Here is a 19,306-nt window from a genome sequence, read left to right as displayed (position 1 = left end):
GTAATTTGAGTAAATGACCAGTCAAGCATTGAAGTAAAAAGGAAAAAATCCGAATTACAGTGAAAGAGGAATTTATTTTCACAAATTCACAAAAAAGATAAGGCACTGATACACAGATGAAAAAAAAAAAAAACACGCGGCAAATTAACACAAAGCGTTACATTTTACATGACGATAGGTCTACACTCAATGTCTAAAACGACGTGGTCAACATGTGGTCCGTACGACTTCCTGTTCCGTTTCGGCATCCCCGTTTTTATTAATTTAAGAAAGATTAAGTTATAAAGTATATACGGTACTTCCAACATTAAAATTATTAGCTTACACATGTTCTAGATGAAGAAAAGTAACTTTCCATTTGCGTGACTTCAATCTTGATAACATTTGTTCAAAAGATGATACTGCATAGTTGGTCCATAATTCCCATTCTGGATACTTGAATTGCGGTTTATTAATACTTTGTTCAGTTTTAGGGGTTTTGGAATCGATGTTAGCGTGAATATGTAATACTCCCCCCGTTTCATCCTTCAATGCACGACAAGCCGTCTCCCAACTCAGTTCAGAACTAGGAATTAATCCGAGATTCACTCGATCGGCTACATTAGTAGGTGCAGTAGTTCTGTTATCTCCAAAATAAACGGTGCATCGATCTTCAACATTATTAGATTTCAGGTTTCCTTTTAATGCCTCTATTGAAGCAGGATTCATTTCACATGCATGTACATGTTTGGCTTTGGCATGAATCAGATATGGAAGTACAAAATATCCAATCCCAGCAAACAAATCAACAACAACCTCATTGGAGCAATCAAAACTTGCTATGCGTAATTTTTCTGTGATGTTCCCAATGCTGAACATGCATTTAGTTACATCCCATTGGTACCTGAACCAAGAAATGAGAGCTGTATGATTATTTACTTTTTAAAAGAGGAACACATTTTTAAATTAAAAAAATAAATTCAGGATTTCATTACTTGATCTTGTTGTCTGTGTGTTGCACGATTCCATTGTCTCCCCAGAGCAGTTCTACATTTGAACTCCTGTAACTATTGGGATTTACAGGATTTTTCCTTGCTATTCTATTGATTTTAAGAGTTTGACAGATCCTTTCGTAAACCTCCTTCTCTGATAACGAAATAAGTGAATAGCTAACATGTTCAAAACTAAATTTATGGAAAAAGAAAAACAAAACAGATGGTTTCCAATCAGGATCATTTACCAAATAATTTCCAAGATTCATCTTTAAGTGATCGTTGCGGTATTACGATCAAGTCTCCATGACGTTCCCACTTATGAGGAACTTCTTGAATCAGCTTTTCAATGTCCTCGTCAGATACCTGGCCAACTTCTATCAAGAAATTCCGAATAGACTGTTTTAACTGATCAGCTGGACTGATTTTCTTTACTGATTTCAAAATGCTGCGATTTTTGGTTTCAGTTGGCGGCATTTCACGAATAGGGATGACGTATGAGAACTCATTACCAAAACAATCAGTGCAGCGTTGTCGGGCGTTGTGAAATAATTTCCGAATCGCAACTTGGAAAGAAAATCCTGAAATCACTCTGTTCACGTCTTCTTTGGACAGCTTTGAGACAAAATAATTAACTACTTTTGGTGCATTGCCCACTACTTGTATATTTTCTTCGTAATAACCAAATTTTACATAAAACAGACCACGTACATAGAGCTGTTTGAAAGAATAAACTAAACTGTTACTAGCGAATCAATCGAGAACAGTAGGAGGAATAATTAATCAAAACAGTTACTCTTGCATCAGGTATTTCTACCGAAACGCGTAATACCACCACTTAGGCAGTAATACAAGAGCTGGGCACGGTCATGGGACTGACAAAGTCCTGCAAATCACCTTGGCACTTGAAGGTGAAAGGCTTGCTGATCATCATGAAAGGCTTGCAGCCGGGTTGGCAGAAAGCATTCATTTCAACGGATTCACACTGACCCTTGTGGGAGACACCTTCGTAGGTGAGTTTCTCGAAACGGGTGCACTTGGTAGGAGCATTGATGTCATACTCGGGCAAGTGAGTGTGGTACTGTTGGTCGATCATCTGGCAAGTCTCGGTCTCCTTTTGCAGACGGCGAGAGATCTCCTGATCCTCGTTGGAAGAGCATCCCTTGGAGTTCAGCTATAAAAGAATAAAAGTGTCAATTAATAAAATCATTCTTTACTGGGAAATGTTTAGGATAAATACTGTACCTTGAAGCTGGCGGCCATGAGTTCTCCAGCAGAGACGGCGCAACGGGCGGGAGTTTTGAATTCACCAGCGATCTCCTGGTTGAAATCACCGCAGACACCGCAGGTTCTACCACGCAGGTACTGGGGAGCGGTCATCTCAACGTGAGACCCTTGGACCTTGATGAAGAAGTGTTGTTTCTTGATCTCCATGATGATACTATCAGCGTGGGGGAAGATAACAGCCTTGATTTCCTTGGCTCCCTGTTCGCGGATTTCGAAGCGGGATTCCTTATCCAAGTTCTTGAGCTCGCTCTTGTCTCCGTTGATGGTGACATAGCCAGTGGGGTCCAACTCGACGGTGTCCTTTCCGTAGATGACGGTGACGATCTTTTGTCCTTCGCTACCCTGGTGGGCGGTGACGGCGATCTCGGAAGTCTTGTGGCAATCGGTCATCAAGACGTGGGGGCACTCGTTGATGGTGTAGTTGTAGTGGGCACCATCGTAAGTGTAGACGGCATCGGGACCAACGTAGCAACGGGACTCGGAAACACCACCGGTGGTCAAACTGGCAGCGTCACGGATGAAGTTGCTTCCGGCGCTCAATGGGTAGAAGACGTTGGAGTAAGCGAAAGTCATGGGAGAGAAGCGAGCCCATTGGTTGATGTTCTTATCACCACGGCGGACGTTCCACGCCACCAAAGTTTCAGTGGGACGGACGAAAGTCATGTTGCTGGCTCCAGTGAAGGGATCACGTTTGACGGTCCAGCTGGCGCGGTTGGCAGGGTTGGATTGTCCTTGGATGTGCTTGACGGTGAAAGGATAAACTCTGTGGTTGATCCATTGACGGGCAGCGTGGATCCATTGAACGAAAGTCTCGGGCAAGTTGTCGGACTCGACGCTCAATTCGTAGTTGTTGTAAGTCTGATCCATGCGGCGGGCTTCAGTGCAGGCGGGGCTTCCGTACATGAATCCACTGTGCAAATCCTTCTGGCATTGTTGGCCAGCAGGGCTGTACATGGCGGCCTTAGCGGCGTAATCGTCGCGGTAGACCTTAGCCTTGAAGCGGAGCTTGGACTGATCGCATTGCTCTCCGAAACCAATCTGGTCCTCTTCGGTCATGTAGAGAACATCCTTGCTGAATCCGTAAGTGGGGGGTTTGTTCCAGTTGCGGGTAGCGGTGTGGCAGATGGCATAGTCGACCTTCTTGTTGGCACGAACGGTGGGTCCGGCAGAAGTGTACTTTTCGATTTGGATATCGGTAAAGTCCTTAGTGTACCAAGAATCCTTGGCAAGACCAACGGTGGCGTTGAAGTAGATGAAAGTACCATCCTTCTGTTCAGCGATGAGTCCAGATCTCACGAGGTGAGCGTTGCCACTCTCCAAGTTCTTGAAGAGACGACCAAGAGCGGGGCGGAATTCAGGAGCGATGGGGGTGGTGGAGAGGATCTCGGGCTCGGAAGGAGTCCTGGATTTGGAAGCTTCGGAATCGTAGACGACGGTGTGTTCGCAGGTCTTGGTGGCGTATTGGTATTGCATGTAGAAGGAAACAGCGCGGGCACGGGTGCCGGAAGGATCGTAACGCAGGACGTATTTGCGGTTGTGGACTTCCAGAGGAACGAATCCAAGGTTGGAGTAACCGTTGATGTCCCATTTCTGGAACCATTGCCACCAGGTGAGCTTATCGGAAAACTTGACTTCGCTGTGTTCAATGAGCTTGATGTTGGCGCCGAAACGTTCACCCAGAGAGAATTCACGCTTGACGGGCTTGTTGGTCACGCTAATGATGGTGGTGGCTTTGTCTTCGAGGGTGGGCTTGATGCTATCGGCCAAGTTACGGCTGACAGTGTAAGGCTTGACGTGGTAGTAGAGGAGATCGGTAACCTTGTTTCCAGGGGTCCAGGTCACCTTGATTTGACCGTTGGGGTGATAGTTGAAGTTCAACTCCTTGGGAGCGCGGGAATCGACACGGACATCAACTCCGGAAGCGATGTAGTTGCCGTTGAAGGGAAGTTCAACGCGGATCTCGGAGCTCAACTTCCAGCTCAATTCAGCGGCGACGTCAGACTGGATGCCGCCCTTACCGTCACCCTTCATGTTACCTTGCATGGAGACGAGGATGGGCAGAGTAGCCAAGAAGCGCATGGGGAAGCCCAACATGGTGGGGAAGCGGACGTTGTATTCGGCCAACATGCGGTACTTGGTGACGCTGACTTCGTAGGGTTTGTTCTGGTACTTCATGGCCTCAGTCATCATAGCGGGGATGGATTCTTCGAATTTCTCCAAGTTGATGAAACGGTTGACGGAGCCCATCAGGTTGATGTGCAAAAGTCCAGCGCGTTTGTCAGCAGGGCGAGCGGTGGCGTTAAGCTCATCCCAGATGCCCTTCATGTTTCCAATGCTTTCACGGGCTTTGCCAGAGGAAGCAGATTCATATTTGTTGGTCAGACGGCCGAAAAGTTTGCCGAAGATGTTCTGCCAAACTTCGGACATGTTGTAGTTCCACAAGTAAACCTATAAAAAATTGTTCCAATGAGTTACATGTCGTTTGAAACAGGATAAAAATTGTTTCTTACAGTGCCGGCATCAGCGGAGAAGGGGCCGAGCTGGTAGTAATAGCGGTTAGACATGTAGACGGGCCAGTGCTCATCGGAGACGCGGTAGCTGGGTGTGTACATCATGACGGCGATACCTTCATCCAAATAGGAAGAACGGATATCGGCAAAGGAGTAGGGAAGACCGAAAGGAGCGGGCTTAACCATGGGCCAGGCAACGGTAGCCTTCTGGATCCTGCCAATTAAACCAGAAAAAGTTAGCTTCCCAAACAAACGAAAAATGAGCAACACAAAATAAACCTACAGTTCCTCGAAGAAGGGGACAGAGGGAGGCATGTTCATAACAGACTCGATCAGGCTGTGGGTGAAGGAAGCGAACTGGCGGTTAGGTTCGAACCAGGTGCTGGAAGCGAACTTCTGCCACCAGGTTTGAGGAGCGTTTGACATGAAGAGGACACCCAAAGCAGCCATGCGGACTTCGGGGCGTTCAGCAACATTGCTAGCCAAACTGGCCAAGATGGGGTGGATCTGTTTCGATATTCAATGAATTATATGTTATTAAAATCGGCTTGGATTAAAAGTGATATGAAAATTACCTTTTCAGGGACAACGAAAACAACGCGTTGGAGGGAGAGGATGGCGCGAACACGCTCGGCGGTATCATCGTACTTGCCGGCAGTTCCACGGATGATGGGCATCAGAATAGGAACGATTTCCTCAACACCCAAAGATCCGAAGGCGGACAAGGCAATAATGCGGTCGACGGAGCTCTGGCTGGACTCGAATTCCCTGGTCAACAAAGGCAAGAATTCATCGATGATGACGGTGTCCTTGCGGTCGCAGAAGTCGCCCATGACGGAAACGGGGTATTTCTTGGCAGCCAAGAAACGAGAGCCGCAAGCGTTGTGCAACAAATCGGCAATGGTGGTCATGGTGGTCTGCTTCCATTCAACGTTGGCTTGAACGGGGCCAGACTTGAGCAGGTTCTAAGAATGGAAAAATAAATGCCAAAATTAAGAATGAAGCAACAAACAATTTCGATTTTATTTTTTAAACTTACGATGAGTTCATGAAGAAGCTGGCGAGTAGGGGTCTTGGCAAAGTAGCCGATGGCGGCCAAAGCCCAGGTGGCCTTAGCTCCGGTGATCTGCTGGGATTCAACCAATTCCTTGATCAACATGACAGCGGGGTTGCTGCCAGACTGGACGACGCAGTCAACGAACAAAGTCCTGCATCATGATACATAAAGATAAATTACTAGCGCCTTACATTCATTTGACGCGTTACTTACATAGTGGCGTAGTCAAGGGTCTTGACTTCTTGCCACAAGGCTTTAAGTTCATCCAAAGAGAACATGGGCAGAACGCGGCCAATGACGGCCAAACGCTCAATGTTGTCCTTTTCGGAATCGGGGGTCTCCTTCAGGTCCTTGGCGACGGTACGGAGAGCAGCGATGATGTTCTTGTGCAGAGTAGAGACGGCGACGGGGCTCTTGATGTAAGCGTCAACCAAGTTGGGCTGAACGGGGCTGCGTAACGAAATTGAAAAATAAAATTCGGTTCATTTTTCCTTGCAAATCCATTCTACTCACGTTCCATCGTGGTTCAATTGGTTGAAGTCACCCCAGACGTAAGACAAAGTCTTGTGTTCCTTGGGGGATGAAGGAGCGGCGAAGCGGGAGCCGATGCTTTCCATCTTCTCCAAAGTCCAGTCGATGATGACAGAGTTGGTCAAAGCGTCGGTTTCGGTGGCGAAGGGCTGAGCAACCAAATCGCTGAAACCGCTGGCGTGAACGTAGGTGACCTTAGGCCAAGCCTCACCGCAAGCGATGTATTTGAAGACGGTGGAGCGCTGCAAATATTAAAATGTCATTCAATTATTTAGAGACACTCGATCCTGAAAAGTCATATTCTCATTTTTATACCTTCATGAAATCGCCGCAGTTAGCCTTGCCGAACTCACAGGAGTGGGTGGAGGGGTTGGCAGTGGACCAGACGGGGTTGTTCTGGCAACGGTTGTAGTCCTTGGTCTTGACAATCTTGTAGACGGGCTTGTCCTGGCAAATGGCGTCCCAAGAGCCCAACTTGAAGGCATCGGTGATTTGGACTTGAGACAAAGGCAGGCGAGTAACGGTGATGGTGGTGCTGCAGTCACCGGTGATGGAATCCTGCATACAGAAATTAAATTAAATTATTAATATTCAGCCACGTCAAATATGCAATGATGTATACCTCGAAGACGGTGAAAGTCTTGGTCTCTTCCTCCTCGGGGATAGCTTCATAGTTGAAAACGCCATCACGACGGACACCAGTGATATCCAGTTGCAACTGGCTGGCAATGCTCTTTTTGTAGTTGACAATCCACAGGGGCTCTTCGGAATCAATTTGGATTCCAGTGAACTATAAACGCCAACAAGAATCACGAAATTATTTAATACCTTGAAAGCTTAAAATTAAAATTTATAAAGAAAGTAATATTGACACTTACAGATCCCTTGTTGTGGGTGATAACGAAAGGAGCGCCCAAGTGTTCAGGATTGACCAATTGGTCCTCCTCACCTTCGATCTCTTCTGGGTGACCGGGCTTGGTGACGTAACCGGTTTCGCTGTGCTCACCCTTGAAGTAAGGGTTTTCAACGAAGTTACCGTTGCGCTTAATGCGACCATCAGCAAGCTATATGACATAATGGAATTTTTCAATCAAAGAGAAAAATTGTTTTTTAATTTTGAAAATTACCTTAACGACGATGGTGTTTTCATCAATGCTCTGAACGATGACACGGCTTTGCAGTTCAATCACAGCATTCTGCTGCTTCAAAGTGTACATGCCAGCCGCTGAACGTCCAATGTATTTATACTCGTACTGAGTACCGGGCTCCCATCCTGTAGTAAAAAATGAAAAATTAGTTTTATTTGATCAAAATCAGTGCATAATTTCTAAGACTTACCCAAAGTCAAGCACAAAAGTGCCGCTGGACAAATCCAATGACATGTTCAAATGAATAATTCAAGTTAGTTAAGATTGCAGAGAAAATATCATAAAATCTAAAAAGTAATCGCCAAACTTACACAAAACAACGAGAGATGACTGCAGTTTACCCATCTCGATGCTCAAGCCCCTTCAAAAGACTTGTGCTAAGGTCTGGCAGTTTGACCACCTCTTAAATAGCCGAGTAAAAAACCGAGTTAATACGCACAACAACCCGATCTCTTTAGCTGGGAACAGGCGAAAATTGCTGAAAACGTGAAAATTTGCTGAACTTTGCAACTTGGATAACCCCTCACTTCCATCGGATGGTTATGCATTTATTGGAATCAGCACATATATGATTAACGATATTATCATTTTCTGATAGATATTAGGTTACTTATTAAAGGGAAAAGTAAATTCATCTTCCAGCAACTTCCAAATAACATACGATACGAAAGAACTTCGTCGTCACCGGAAAAGGCATTTCACCATCAGCAAGGCTACAGTTGCACTGACATCAGCATCTGTTAGAAAAGCCGTAAAAGGAAGAATTACGATTAAAAATTGTGATGGTCAAGTTGGCCTGTTACGATCAAGAAAAAGAAAGAAGGAACTCGTTAGAATTACCTTTAATTTTTGTAGTTGTCGTTTCAAATGTGCATATTTTTTGAAATTGTGCGGTACGGTCATACCCTCCAGGTCAGCAAGTTCTATTTACATGAAGGCTGAAACAAGTTCTTTCATTGACGCGACATATTTTTGATTTGATGACTAAATCTTAATCTCTCATCAATAAGACATTCAAACTTGCTACTTACAGATAGAAAACAAACAGATCTATTACTTAAAAATAGGCAAAACATCCGCTTAGACTTATTTTAATTCCAAGCAAACTTCAATGATTGGGTTATGAAAGATTCGGCAGAATATATCGTATTTAAACATCAATAATTCGCCATTTCTACTTCTTGCAAAAAACTTTCATCTTATCTTGATTGAGGAAGTGAAGGAGTGGGCGGGGTGGATGACCAACGTAACGGATACACATGATTAACACGAGTCGTGTGGTTTATCATGGTTCTTGTTTATGGATTAGTAATCAAATACTTGGTTGACCCGACAAATATTCATTGAAAGTGTAAATGGCGGTTGATAACATTTTACTGGCATCATCACCTCACACTGATGTTTTAATTTGGTGACTAGACTCAATAGCGCCATTAGTCGGGCTGACAAATTTATAAATAGAAGCAATCAAATAGAACGATATGTTTCAATTTGAAAAATATCCTTCTTGTATTTCAATTTGGAGTCTCTCTTAAAACACTGTTACTTAGTCTTGATCGGGAGCGAGAAAACGAGGGTAAAGATGGCCAACCGAAGCTATGTTAGCAAGCATGATGAGGCGGAGTCGCTCCGTATAGCGCGGATCCATTTTGAAGTCTGACAGGTCACGCCATAAGCCTGGACTGGGCCGTTCATTGGCTCCGAAAAGAGCGGGTGTCGGTACATTATCCCTCATAAAAGCCCAGACGTCTTTCAGCATGACATGGACTTCGTGCGGTGAAACGTGGCAGATAATCTCTGACAAATAGGAAAGAGGAGGAGGTAAGAGCTGTCCGGTTGCCATCAGCTCAATCAGCTTGCAAGTCATCTCCAATGAATCGCGACTGTCTTTTGCCTGTTTTTCCTGGCAGTTGGCCCAATGGGAAAGCAAAGTGGCCAACAAAGCACGCAGCAGTACAGAGCAATAACACAAAGCCGGGCGGTTTTGCGCTAGTAAGTTTAAAAGGTCCCAAACGACGACGTTGTCCTGCACAAAGCGACGAACGTGAAGATCTCTCTCTACCGTCACCTGACAAATAAAATTGGGTCAATGAAGAGAAAATAATCAATCAACTTGAAATACATACTTTAGTGTACTCCTCCTCCGGCCAGATTAATCCATTAAACATGACATCAGGCGAGACGATTTCCACAAGCAGCAAAGAGAGTTGGGTCATTCCTCCAGGATTAAAAGAGCAACATTGACTTAAAGTGTCGAGCAAAAGGTTGGTGTGAGATCGCACTTCTTCGGCGTTGCAATCCTTGGAGTTTTCTGCCTTGACGTTGGCCAGATGGCGGTTGCGGATGCCGTTTCCGATTATTCCAGCGTGAAAGACGGACGAATGTCGTTGAGGCAAAGTCACGCTGGAACAAAAATTCCTGTTTTGCATCAAAAGCGAGGTGGACGATGATACTTTCTGGTTTTTCTGCGGTTGAGTCTCGGCACCAAACAACGATTTCCATTCTTCACTGAAGACACCCTGCATTAGCAGCCGCAAGATGAGGGCCTGGCCATTCGGATAACTGGATAATGTTGCTAGGATCTTTTGCGCTTCCTTTTTGTTGCCTTCTCCGCGCATGGACAATACTGTGAAAAAGTGCGGGACGCTGCTATAGGATAGCTTAGCCACGAGTCGCGGATGAATCACGTCCGGAAGCCGAATGCTGTTTAAAAGTCGAACGGCTAAATGTGGAATTTGACCATCTTGGAAGAAGAGTCCGGGAAAGAATTCCAAATTGGCGTTGAGGGCCGACTGGAATTTACATTTTACTTGGGCTCCTACATCTCCAACCTGTTCCAACTTTACCAATTGAAGCACATTCAAAAGGGCATTCTCCAAGTTGCGCCCTTGAAAAGTTAACGCTTCGTGAATAGCAGTATTAACTACTTGACTGTGTAAACCTTGAACAGATTTCAGATAGCAACGGATGAGCGAGACAATTTTCAGGGGATCTTTTTTCTGTAAAAGTAAAGTGATAACGTGGTTGGAAACAGCAGGGCCTTGGAGGAGAGCCATCAATGTCAAGAGTCTCAAGACGCTTCCTTGTTGCCAGGTGTCGTGTGTCAACAACATTTGGCACAGATTACTGACGTGGGGCTGCAGACTCTGAAGAAATGGAACGTCTGACGGCATGACACGACCGGAAGCCTGGACGAGTTGTGCTGCTTCATTTAATAGCATTTCCAGAAATTCAGAGGCAACTTCTCGTGGAAAACTTGCTTGATGGCGAGCTCCGTATTGAAGAAGGACGTTAACTATAGCCAAACCGCCCTGTCGGCAACGAACAACTTGCTGGACCATTAGATTTATCAAAGCCTCCCGTCCGCTAAAATATTTGCTAGTCCAAACAGTTGCTTGTTGTGTGAAAGAAGGGATAGTTTCTGGATTTATGGCCTTAACACCTTGCTCCACAATGATGTCCAGAAGGTCCTGTGATAATGAGGAGAGTTGAAGCAGATAGGGTACGACCGCTGTGTGTTGTTCAGTCATATCAGTACAGCTTGTCAGGAAGAGGTCCAAAACAGCTTTTTGGATGTTGGTTGCATGGGAGAAGGAAAGATGAGCCAATATTCCAACAACTGAATTGAGCTTTGGAGAAATGTTTCCTGACTCTGTGCCATAAAGTATGAAGTCTTGGAGGCCACAGGCAAGGATCCTTGTAACTACAGTATGAGGAAAGCATCCACCAATGTGAGCCACTACCCAATCAAAATGAGGACTGTGTTCCACACTTGTCTCCAACAGTGCATTGATGCATGCACCAGTCTCAGATTGATTAAGATCTTCCAAAGATTGAGTCGTCAGATCAATTAGCATCCTGGTGGCAGGACAAGCCAACCAAACCTTGAAATATTAATTTAATTAGTATTGGGGAACATTGACTTAATTAAAGTTACTCATTACCTGCAAGGTATCATTCAAACCCCTGTCTGCTCGGCCAAGCTGTAGGTGTGGTGCATGATACGATGACATTTGGCCAAGCAGTCTTAATGACCAGGTTGATATAATGGGAGCCCATCCTTTCGGATTCCACTTGATGAGAGATGATAAAGCCTCGTGTATCAATGCCACTGCATCTTCTTTTTCCGCCAATCTCTTTTTGGCTGCTGGGTTATCGTTTTGAGTTTGAGCTTGAGTAAGATGCAACTTAATTGAGTCATCAATAACTTGACAGAAATAGAACAGAACAGCTTCTCGAGCTGCAGGAAAGTTTTTCAACAAGTTAGTAGCTGTTTTAACCACTTCAGTACTGTCTACTTCCGTTTTGTTCTTGGCGGTAGACGGTGATCCCGATAGCCCATTCAAAAAGTTTCGTAAGTCAACCAACACTCCCGATGGTGATTGCATTTTTAATAAATGTCTTAAGTTTATCGTTTCTTCAGATCAACATTATCGATGATAGGTTGTTTAAAATATTCATACAAACTCAGAAACAAGTTTAAAGACTCAACAAGCTTCCAGTCAACAAGCAGACGAATTATTTGAGAAGTGATTATTATATGGTTATGCCAGTAGCTCTAATTTGTGACATTGTTATCTTTTTTTTTATCAGATTCTGTTCCAAATTTCCAATTCTCTAGAGTAGATTCAACACATCATTAATCATAGAAGAATGCGCAGGGGCAGAGTGAAAGACATGAATTAAATTGATGATTCATTGAATAGAACACAGCGCACATGGACATGAGTGCATGACAAGGACATGAGACGCAATCGCCATTCTACTGTACAGCAGCAGGCAACGATTCAGGAAAAACACAAGAAGTTTTTTTATCTCTCTCTCTGGAAAATCGAGTGCGGTATTGTCATTTAATTTCCCCAAATTTTGCAATACATGCTTAGGCTACTAAGGTACATTGATGAAATACAAAATCTTGTATTGATGGTTTATTGGAAAAGGATTAGCCCGGAAACTTATCTTCTTGTACAAATCCATAGGCGGCGACTTGAACAGTAAAAAAATCTTGTAAAAGGGACGACAGGATTCGGGAAGAAATGACAAAACTGAGCAATAACAATTTTGTGGCGCCGATGCGTGTCAATTTTCTCTTCACTTTTGGACGTTCCACAGCTGGAGACGTACGCTGAAACTTTCAAACAAGATCACTCTCTCGCACTTCGCGAAAAGGTCCGTGTCTTTACTTCTCGTTTCATTCCTTCTATGGGTGATGCAACAGTCATACTCGAATCATCCTTATGGATTGTGCGCTTAATAAATTCTAGTTTGATCGGCACATTATGAAATTTGACTTACCGATTTTGGGACTGTCACGCGTTTAGCACCAGGTCGATAAATCTGAATTGCTGGTCTATCTTTATTTCGAATCTTTCTTTCTTTGTCAGCAGAATCATTATCGTGTTTTTTCCTCGACGACCCCTTTTCTTCTTCTGGTTTCGGGGACGTTGCTCCAGATCCTGGATTTTCGTTACTGGACGTAACCTCCTCTTTCGGAATTGTTTTCTTTGGTTGCTGTTGCGTTTCTTGCTTGACGTCAGGCTTATTTGAATCAACCGATGATTCAGCAACTGCTTTCTTTTCCATTTTGGGCTTGGATTTTTCTCTAACTATTCGATCTTTCGGTTTGTCTAATTTTTCTTTCGGCTTATCCAGTTTTGGGCGTGATCCTTCTTTAGCCACTTTCTTTGCACTAGCTTCAGCTTTCTCAAGAGTTTCGCGCTCGGTGTTTCTCAAAACCTAATCATATACATTATGTTATTTCGCATATCAAATTGAAGCTAAGATATAAGTTTTACTTTGACTTGATTGTGCGGTCGATCGTCCTCTTTCTTTCCTTTTTGACTTGGTTTGTCTTGCTTCTTGTCTTCCTTCTTGCCATCTCGTTTTTTACTTAAACGCTCAAGCTCTCGTTGCTTCTTTTTATCAAATTCTTTCCGTCTTCTTTCGTCTTTTTTCTCCTCGCGGAACTTTTCCCTGTCAAGGCGTCTCTGATGTATAAATTCAACTAACGGTGTAGTAACTTTGGCATGTCCATTTGCTACAACAACAATAATTTTGATTCAATGTTTTAAACAGTAAACGAAAATTTAAAAAATACCTTTAATTTCACGTTCTCTAAGTTCAAGCTGCTCCAAGTATGTTTCGGCGCTCTGCAAGACGATTTCATCTGGCTGTTCTAGCTTCTTTAAAAACTCCAAGTAGTGAGGGTCATTGTCAATAGTGTTGCACTTGTCTTCTTTAGCTCCCGGTTCTTGGTGACGAGGAATTCTCTGATAAGGAGCAAATTCAACTACTGCTGGGTATTCAGTGCCCTTCTGATCAAGAAAAACATAACCATCAAATTTATCCTGGAAGGTGAATATTTCTTCAAGGTTCAGGAAGTTTATGTATGCCCGACTAAATGTTGGAACTCCAAACTGCTGTTCGCCTTTGACAAAGTAGAAGAAATCATTGTCAGGTAATGGTGAGATCTGTTCAAGAAAGACTTCTTCTGTCATTGTTGGTGGCAGGCGTCGTATGATAACCTGAAAAAAGAAGAAAAATATAGGTTTTCTTCATTTATGCACTATAGATCAAACTTACCTTGGATGGTGATTTTTCCTTTGACTTGGTTCTATCCTTTTCCTTAGTGGAAACCTTTTTCTTCGTCTCTCTACTCTGCTCATCTTGCGCCATTTTAATTCAAAATATTTATATTTATATCAAAAGAAAACCCATCAATCACGAACTCTGCAGTCGCGCGTACATCAAATATGTGTTGAATAAAAACGTCGTCTGCTCCGCGATATCAAATGCTAGTAGCGCTTTTTCGCTTCGACGGGTGTGTGGAATTTTACATTAACTATCGAGGTCTTATTAATCAATTATTTGAAATTATTTTGCTTTTTTTTATTTGGGTTTTGTTTTATTGAGACTTGGTTTAGCAATTGAATTGGCTTCGTAAATTTCCACTTGAATTTTTTTATTCAAGAAAAAGTGATTTTCGGTGAGAAAGCCACCATAGACCATACGTCAAAGCGGATCGGTGGGAATGAAAAATGAAAAGACACAATATTGTTCGATTTCTCGTTATCTTATTCAAGACACTGTATTTCATTATTATCGGACGTCGAATAATGCATTTAAAAATGACAGCATAACGGGTAGAAAATGAACTTATTCGGCAGAGTATTTTAGGTATTTTGAAAATACACGACTTAAGCGAGTAGTAGCTATCTTCCAAAACGTAGCAACTAAACTCTTCGCATTTTGCGCGATTACAGCTGCACTTTGACGCGGGGTGAATTTATCAATTGTCGCGCTGACGTCAGGTTGCTCAATCTTGTTCTGGACAGCAGGTTCGTTCAACACAGATTTAGAAGACAAGTGATTCATTGAGTTCCGCGATGGTGGTTCTTGTCTATTTTGCCTGGGAATATTGGCAAAGATTGCATTGAAGTTGAATTTGATCACAGTGGACCAGTTTGTTCCAATGACCGGTAGCAAAGATGCATTGGCCACCAGCGCAGGTAAAATGGCCATTTGCCCTTGGTAACAGACACGAATCATTGCCTCTCCCCTTATTTCAATCTGCTTACCGTTGAAATCGGATACTGTCTGGGTGACCGGCTTTTCGATGAGTGTTGGGCATCCGATCTTTTCCCACATAGGCAAATCAATGATCGTGTTTGTGGCACCCGTATCGATCGTGATTTTCACAGGTATTCCGTTCATTACTATTTCGACACTTGGTTTCGCTATAGCCATTTCCAGATCTTCAGCAGCAGGATAGAAGCAATTCTTGTTGGGTATGCACTTTTCGTGAAAGATTGCGTTCCAGTTTATTTTGAGATGAGAAAGCCAAGTCAGTCCCATGACATTGCAGCTAGTCATGCTTTCCACAACAAGTACAGGTAGATTGTGTGCCCTCCCCTGGTGTTCAATTTTTGCGAAAAATTCACCTTGCAATTTTATTCCGCCGCCTCCAGGGACCAGTGATTCGTACAACGGGCTGCACAATTCGGGCTTTCCGACGAGACGCCAGGTGTTTTGGTTGATGAAGGTGCATTCCGATCCTGAATCAATGAGCATGGGTACAACGTAACTGTTGATGTTTACGTCTAAAAAGTATTTGTGAGGGCCGGGACATGTGATTTGTTCAGCTTCTTCCCACTCTGCATCCGTTGGTACCACATTTTCCAGCACTGTTCCATCGAGTTGTGGGTCTGACATGGTAGGATTATGAAAGCTTGCACGATTGGTCTACGGCTTGGATTTCGTATCTTACCACGGCTCTTCATGGCGCTTTATAGAAATCCATCATGGAAAGTCATTCGGCAAGAGGTAAAAGGGAAGGAATGTATTCAAATAATTAAACGGTTTAGGTTTAAAACATCAATCCATTCTTTCAATTGGATTAAATTAATATAACAAACATATTTCAGTCATCATTTCAAGGAAGTTTAAAATGAGTTTTAGGGCCAGACTTAAGTTCACATGCACGGTGTAAAAGCTCGTTAAAAAATATACATATATTTCTATGATTACAGCAGCATCGGATCGGGCAACAAGAATTTCTTTTTGCGAAGTTTCTTTGTTGCGAAATTAACGCTTTAACGCTGATTGTGAGAAAATGCGAGATTCAGGAGATAATGTTGATTGTTTTTTTCGAGACTGGACGGACTTATGGACGGGACTTGCTGAATCTTCTGATTGATTTGAAAAAGAATAAGATACTGTAGGAATATTTTCCTTTTCGACTTCGTTTAGCTTGATTTCGTGCTTTTCAGCACTTGACTGTTTCGCTTCAAATTTATCGCGAATGATTGAAAACTGTCGCCGTGCTGGGCGTTTGCTTTGTGATCCATCGGGTGTAAGTTCAACAGAGATGTCGGATTCCACCGAAGATTCAGAAAGCTTTGAAAGAAAACTTATCTCAACGTATGTGAGGTGTTGGTCCTCGAGTGATGCATCGCATGCACTTTTGTCCATAATAGTATCGACCGTTTGGACAAGGGAACTTTTAGATCTAGTGGACGACGTTGAATTACTTTCGCTAACTTCAGTAATGATGCTTAGATTATGACCCAAAGTAGGACAAACTCGAATCGGTCCAGCAATCGTGCTGACATTTTCATTGTTCCATATGAAATCATAAAGCTTGGATGCATTCAAATCCGGTTGCTGGTAGACATTGTGGCCATGAACAGCTAGAGCTTTTAATTGCGCAATAGCGTCTTCTATACTTAATTTACCGGAAGGCAAGAAGCGACTTGAATCATTCGACGACGCTGAAGTTATGGATGATTCCAGCGGATCTCTTTCCTAATGGGTCGTAACGAAATGTGTTGTTATCATTTAATTAGATAATGAAATAACTTGTAAAAGTATACCTTGCAAACGCTATTATCGTGAAAGCTTGTTTCAATGTCCGAATAACTTTTCCAATGACGGATGCCCCAATCAGTGCGGTTAACATTAAGAACAACCATGTTTTCATAATCGTGAACTGAGGTGTTCGAAGTTTCGCTTTTTGAATCGAACTCGTTTACGAAAAGAAATGACTGCGATGGCATAGCTTTATTAGAGCACGACCAATTCCAAACTTGAAGATGTCCTTCTGATTTGGTCTTAAGCATTGGAGCGTCATCTGCAACGGAAGTGACTTCCAGCAGTCGCGAATCGGAAATAGACTTTCCTGTTCGACGACCAGCAGATTCCATGGTCAATGGATCCTGCAATTCGTGTATTTCTATTTTCTCTGTGCACGGCTGATTGCCTTGAGATGGATTGTTATTCTCAAGCGGTATTTCGGATTCTATTTTAGCCGTAACCACTGCTACAGGTTCTATAACAGCCGAAGCCAAACTGTTAATTCAAAAAGAAAACACGTTTTTAATAAACTAGTCCATAAAAACTTGTTTTGACGTAGTTTTAGCTCACCTGACACCTGAGAATTTGCGATTCATATGCTTGAGCGTTCTTATTGTGAAAACAGGGCTGAAACTAAGGGCGGGTTGTTCTTCGGGGGTATCTCTTTCTTGTCGAGTATTCTGATCAATTTAATAAAAATTATTGATGACATGAGATTTGAAAATATTAATAGTGATTAATAGTGACCAACCTCTTCTATGCGAGAAGCAACTGACGAGGACTGAAATTTAATTGGACCGGAAGGATGAAACCAACGGTAATATACTAGTTGACTGGTATGACCTTATATGAGATAAATTTGATCAACAGATAAATGATTAATTAATAATTTTTATTTTAAATAATAGAAAATTTCGTACCTAACAAGAAGCCAACAACAATCAAAGTGGGAGCGACTGTATTAAACCAGAGACGATCCGTATGCTCTTGGGAAAATCGAAGAAAGATAGCAACGCATGCTGCGTTTTCCGTGGCCGTCACTGTGTAAAACACTATGGCTCTCTGACGTGATTGTCCTTCCTGAAAACAAATATCCAGTTAGATAAAAAGAAATTTGATTGGTTTTATTATTATTATTATTTTTCCATTTGTGTACCTTACCTTAACATTGAAGAAACAAAAACAATAAATAACACCAACTACAGCATTATAAATTCTTTCTTCCCAAGCTGTTGAACATAAATCAGTTTTTTGCTTGATTGTCCAAAGCGTCATTCCAACCCAATGAATAGTAATGGCAAGCAAGAACCACAAGTGAATAACAGAAGCACATACAAGCAAGGCCATGATCCGTGAAACCATTGTGCCTGTTCGCCATGCAGCTTGCAAAGCCAAACCTATCCATGTGATGCGTGCTTTATCTTCCCTTGAATTTCGCATGGTTCGGGCATATGACGCTATACCCCAAGCAAGTGAGAATAAAGAACCCAATGCAGAAATACCTTGTGAAATAAATTTTCAGTTAGGTAAGCTAATTCACCTAATAAATTATATAGGTGCCATATACCAGTCCAAGGATGCCATGAATCAAGCTCATGCATTACATACAACTGAAGTAGGAGTTGGGGAGCTGACTCTAAAAAAGATTCAAATAACCTTAGCAAGCAAACATCACTTTGGTAGTGACACAACAGTTGCAAAGTCTGATTGTTGGTATGGGATTCTGCACGTTGTTGAGATTTTAACAAATTTAGAATGTCAGCATATCTGTGAATTTAAAAAATATTTAGCTAATGCAATAGGTAAGATGAATTAAGTTAAATAAACTTACCGATAAACAATTCCAAGCAGTGAGAAATGAGAAAGAGCCATTGGTAAAGTGACAGCAGTTTGATCAACCTTATACCATCGCAGACTAATACATTGTATTAAAATAGATGGTACAATAGATAACACTAATGTTAAAATTCCCCATTCAAAATATCCAGCATTCAGATATTTAACACCCAAGATAATATCTAGATTTAGAAAAATGAAACATGATCCAACAAAGTGTCTAACGTAACGGAAAATGCAAATGTTTCTCTACCTGTGACGATGTCTGCAACATAAAGCAACAACGATAAAATAGTAACAACACCATCACACAATGTATATTTTGCACTGGGTTTGATTTTAAAAGTAGAATGTACAGTAATGGCCTCTGAATTTTGACAAAGTTCACTAGCCATTTTCGGCTAATTTCGAAATGTTGACTACTCATTCAAACATGCAGCGTTGCCAGATCACACAATTTGGTTTTGGTGCGCATTGCCTTGGGCCCTTTTGGCAGAGTGGCTGACTTGGTGCGCAATTTGCCAATTTCTTCTTAACAAAGTAATCTACTATTTTTACAAAAAAGAGAACAAAAATAAGAACCAAACTAGAAGATAAATTTGGTGAAAAAAAAAC

General features: G+C 42.5%; 5 protein-coding genes across 6 annotated transcripts; all 5 read right to left on the bottom strand.

Moving 5' to 3' along the window:
* Positions 1-121: 121 nt before the first annotated feature.
* LOC124200147 (tRNA wybutosine-synthesizing protein 2 homolog) lies at positions 122-1,585 on the bottom strand. The gene is made up of 4 exons (XM_046596276.1): positions 1,220-1,585; positions 975-1,125; positions 326-883; positions 122-231 (listed from the first exon to the last, which is right to left on the bottom strand). Exons 1-4 carry the CDS (start codon positions 1,446-1,448, stop codon positions 165-167), a joined length of 1,005 nt encoding a protein of 334 aa, XP_046452232.1. The 5' UTR covers positions 1,449-1,585; the 3' UTR covers positions 122-164.
* A 31-nt stretch (positions 1,586-1,616) lies between these two features.
* On the bottom strand, positions 1,617-8,158 carry LOC124200142 (hemolymph clottable protein-like). Its single transcript, XM_046596269.1, has 14 exons — positions 7,816-8,158; positions 7,695-7,718; positions 7,484-7,629; positions 7,235-7,420; positions 6,979-7,146; positions 6,672-6,914; positions 6,339-6,598; positions 6,039-6,275; positions 5,808-5,976; positions 5,344-5,733; positions 5,052-5,275; positions 4,769-4,982; positions 2,217-4,706; positions 1,617-2,145 (listed from the first exon to the last, which is right to left on the bottom strand). The coding sequence occupies exons 1-14, from the start codon at positions 7,847-7,849 to the stop codon at positions 1,810-1,812; spliced, it is 5,121 nt and encodes a 1,706-aa protein (XP_046452225.1). The 5' UTR covers positions 7,850-8,158; the 3' UTR covers positions 1,617-1,809.
* Positions 8,159-8,988: 830 nt separating this feature from the next.
* On the bottom strand, positions 8,989-12,205 carry LOC124200143 (integrator complex subunit 5-like). The gene is made up of 3 exons (XM_046596270.1): positions 11,449-12,205; positions 9,631-11,388; positions 8,989-9,572 (listed from the first exon to the last, which is right to left on the bottom strand). The coding sequence occupies exons 1-3, from the start codon at positions 11,890-11,892 to the stop codon at positions 9,051-9,053; spliced, it is 2,724 nt and encodes a 907-aa protein (XP_046452226.1). The 5' UTR covers positions 11,893-12,205; the 3' UTR covers positions 8,989-9,050.
* Positions 12,206-12,419: 214 nt separating this feature from the next.
* LOC124200146 (regulator of nonsense transcripts 3B-like) lies at positions 12,420-14,291 on the bottom strand. Of its 2 annotated transcripts, none has more exons than XM_046596274.1 (5): positions 14,087-14,291; positions 13,602-14,028; positions 13,300-13,541; positions 12,800-13,240; positions 12,420-12,738 (listed from the first exon to the last, which is right to left on the bottom strand). In XM_046596274.1, the coding sequence occupies exons 1-5, from the start codon at positions 14,177-14,179 to the stop codon at positions 12,649-12,651; spliced, it is 1,293 nt and encodes a 430-aa protein (XP_046452230.1). In that variant the 5' UTR covers positions 14,180-14,291; the 3' UTR covers positions 12,420-12,648. The 2 variants fall into 2 exon arrangements, with proteins under 2 accessions (XP_046452230.1, XP_046452231.1); XM_046596275.1 differs by having other exon boundaries at positions 12,420-12,704.
* Positions 14,292-15,827: 1,536 nt separating this feature from the next.
* Positions 15,828-19,236, bottom strand: LOC124200144. Its single transcript, XM_046596272.1, has 9 exons — positions 18,945-19,236; positions 18,687-18,873; positions 18,423-18,622; positions 18,017-18,357; positions 17,776-17,935; positions 17,607-17,698; positions 17,426-17,535; positions 16,876-17,350; positions 15,828-16,807 (listed from the first exon to the last, which is right to left on the bottom strand). The coding sequence occupies exons 1-9, from the start codon at positions 19,084-19,086 to the stop codon at positions 16,088-16,090; spliced, it is 2,427 nt and encodes an 808-aa protein (XP_046452228.1). The 5' UTR covers positions 19,087-19,236; the 3' UTR covers positions 15,828-16,087.
* Between the last annotated feature and the right edge of the window lie 70 nt (positions 19,237-19,306).

Source organism: Daphnia pulex, chromosome 8 (genome assembly GCF_021134715.1).
Source record: "Daphnia pulex isolate KAP4 chromosome 8, ASM2113471v1".
Taxonomy (NCBI): Eukaryota; Metazoa; Arthropoda; class Branchiopoda; order Diplostraca; family Daphniidae; genus Daphnia; species Daphnia pulex.
The sequence above is the reverse complement of the archived record's forward strand: the minus strand, read 5'-3'. Positions and strand labels throughout refer to the sequence as shown.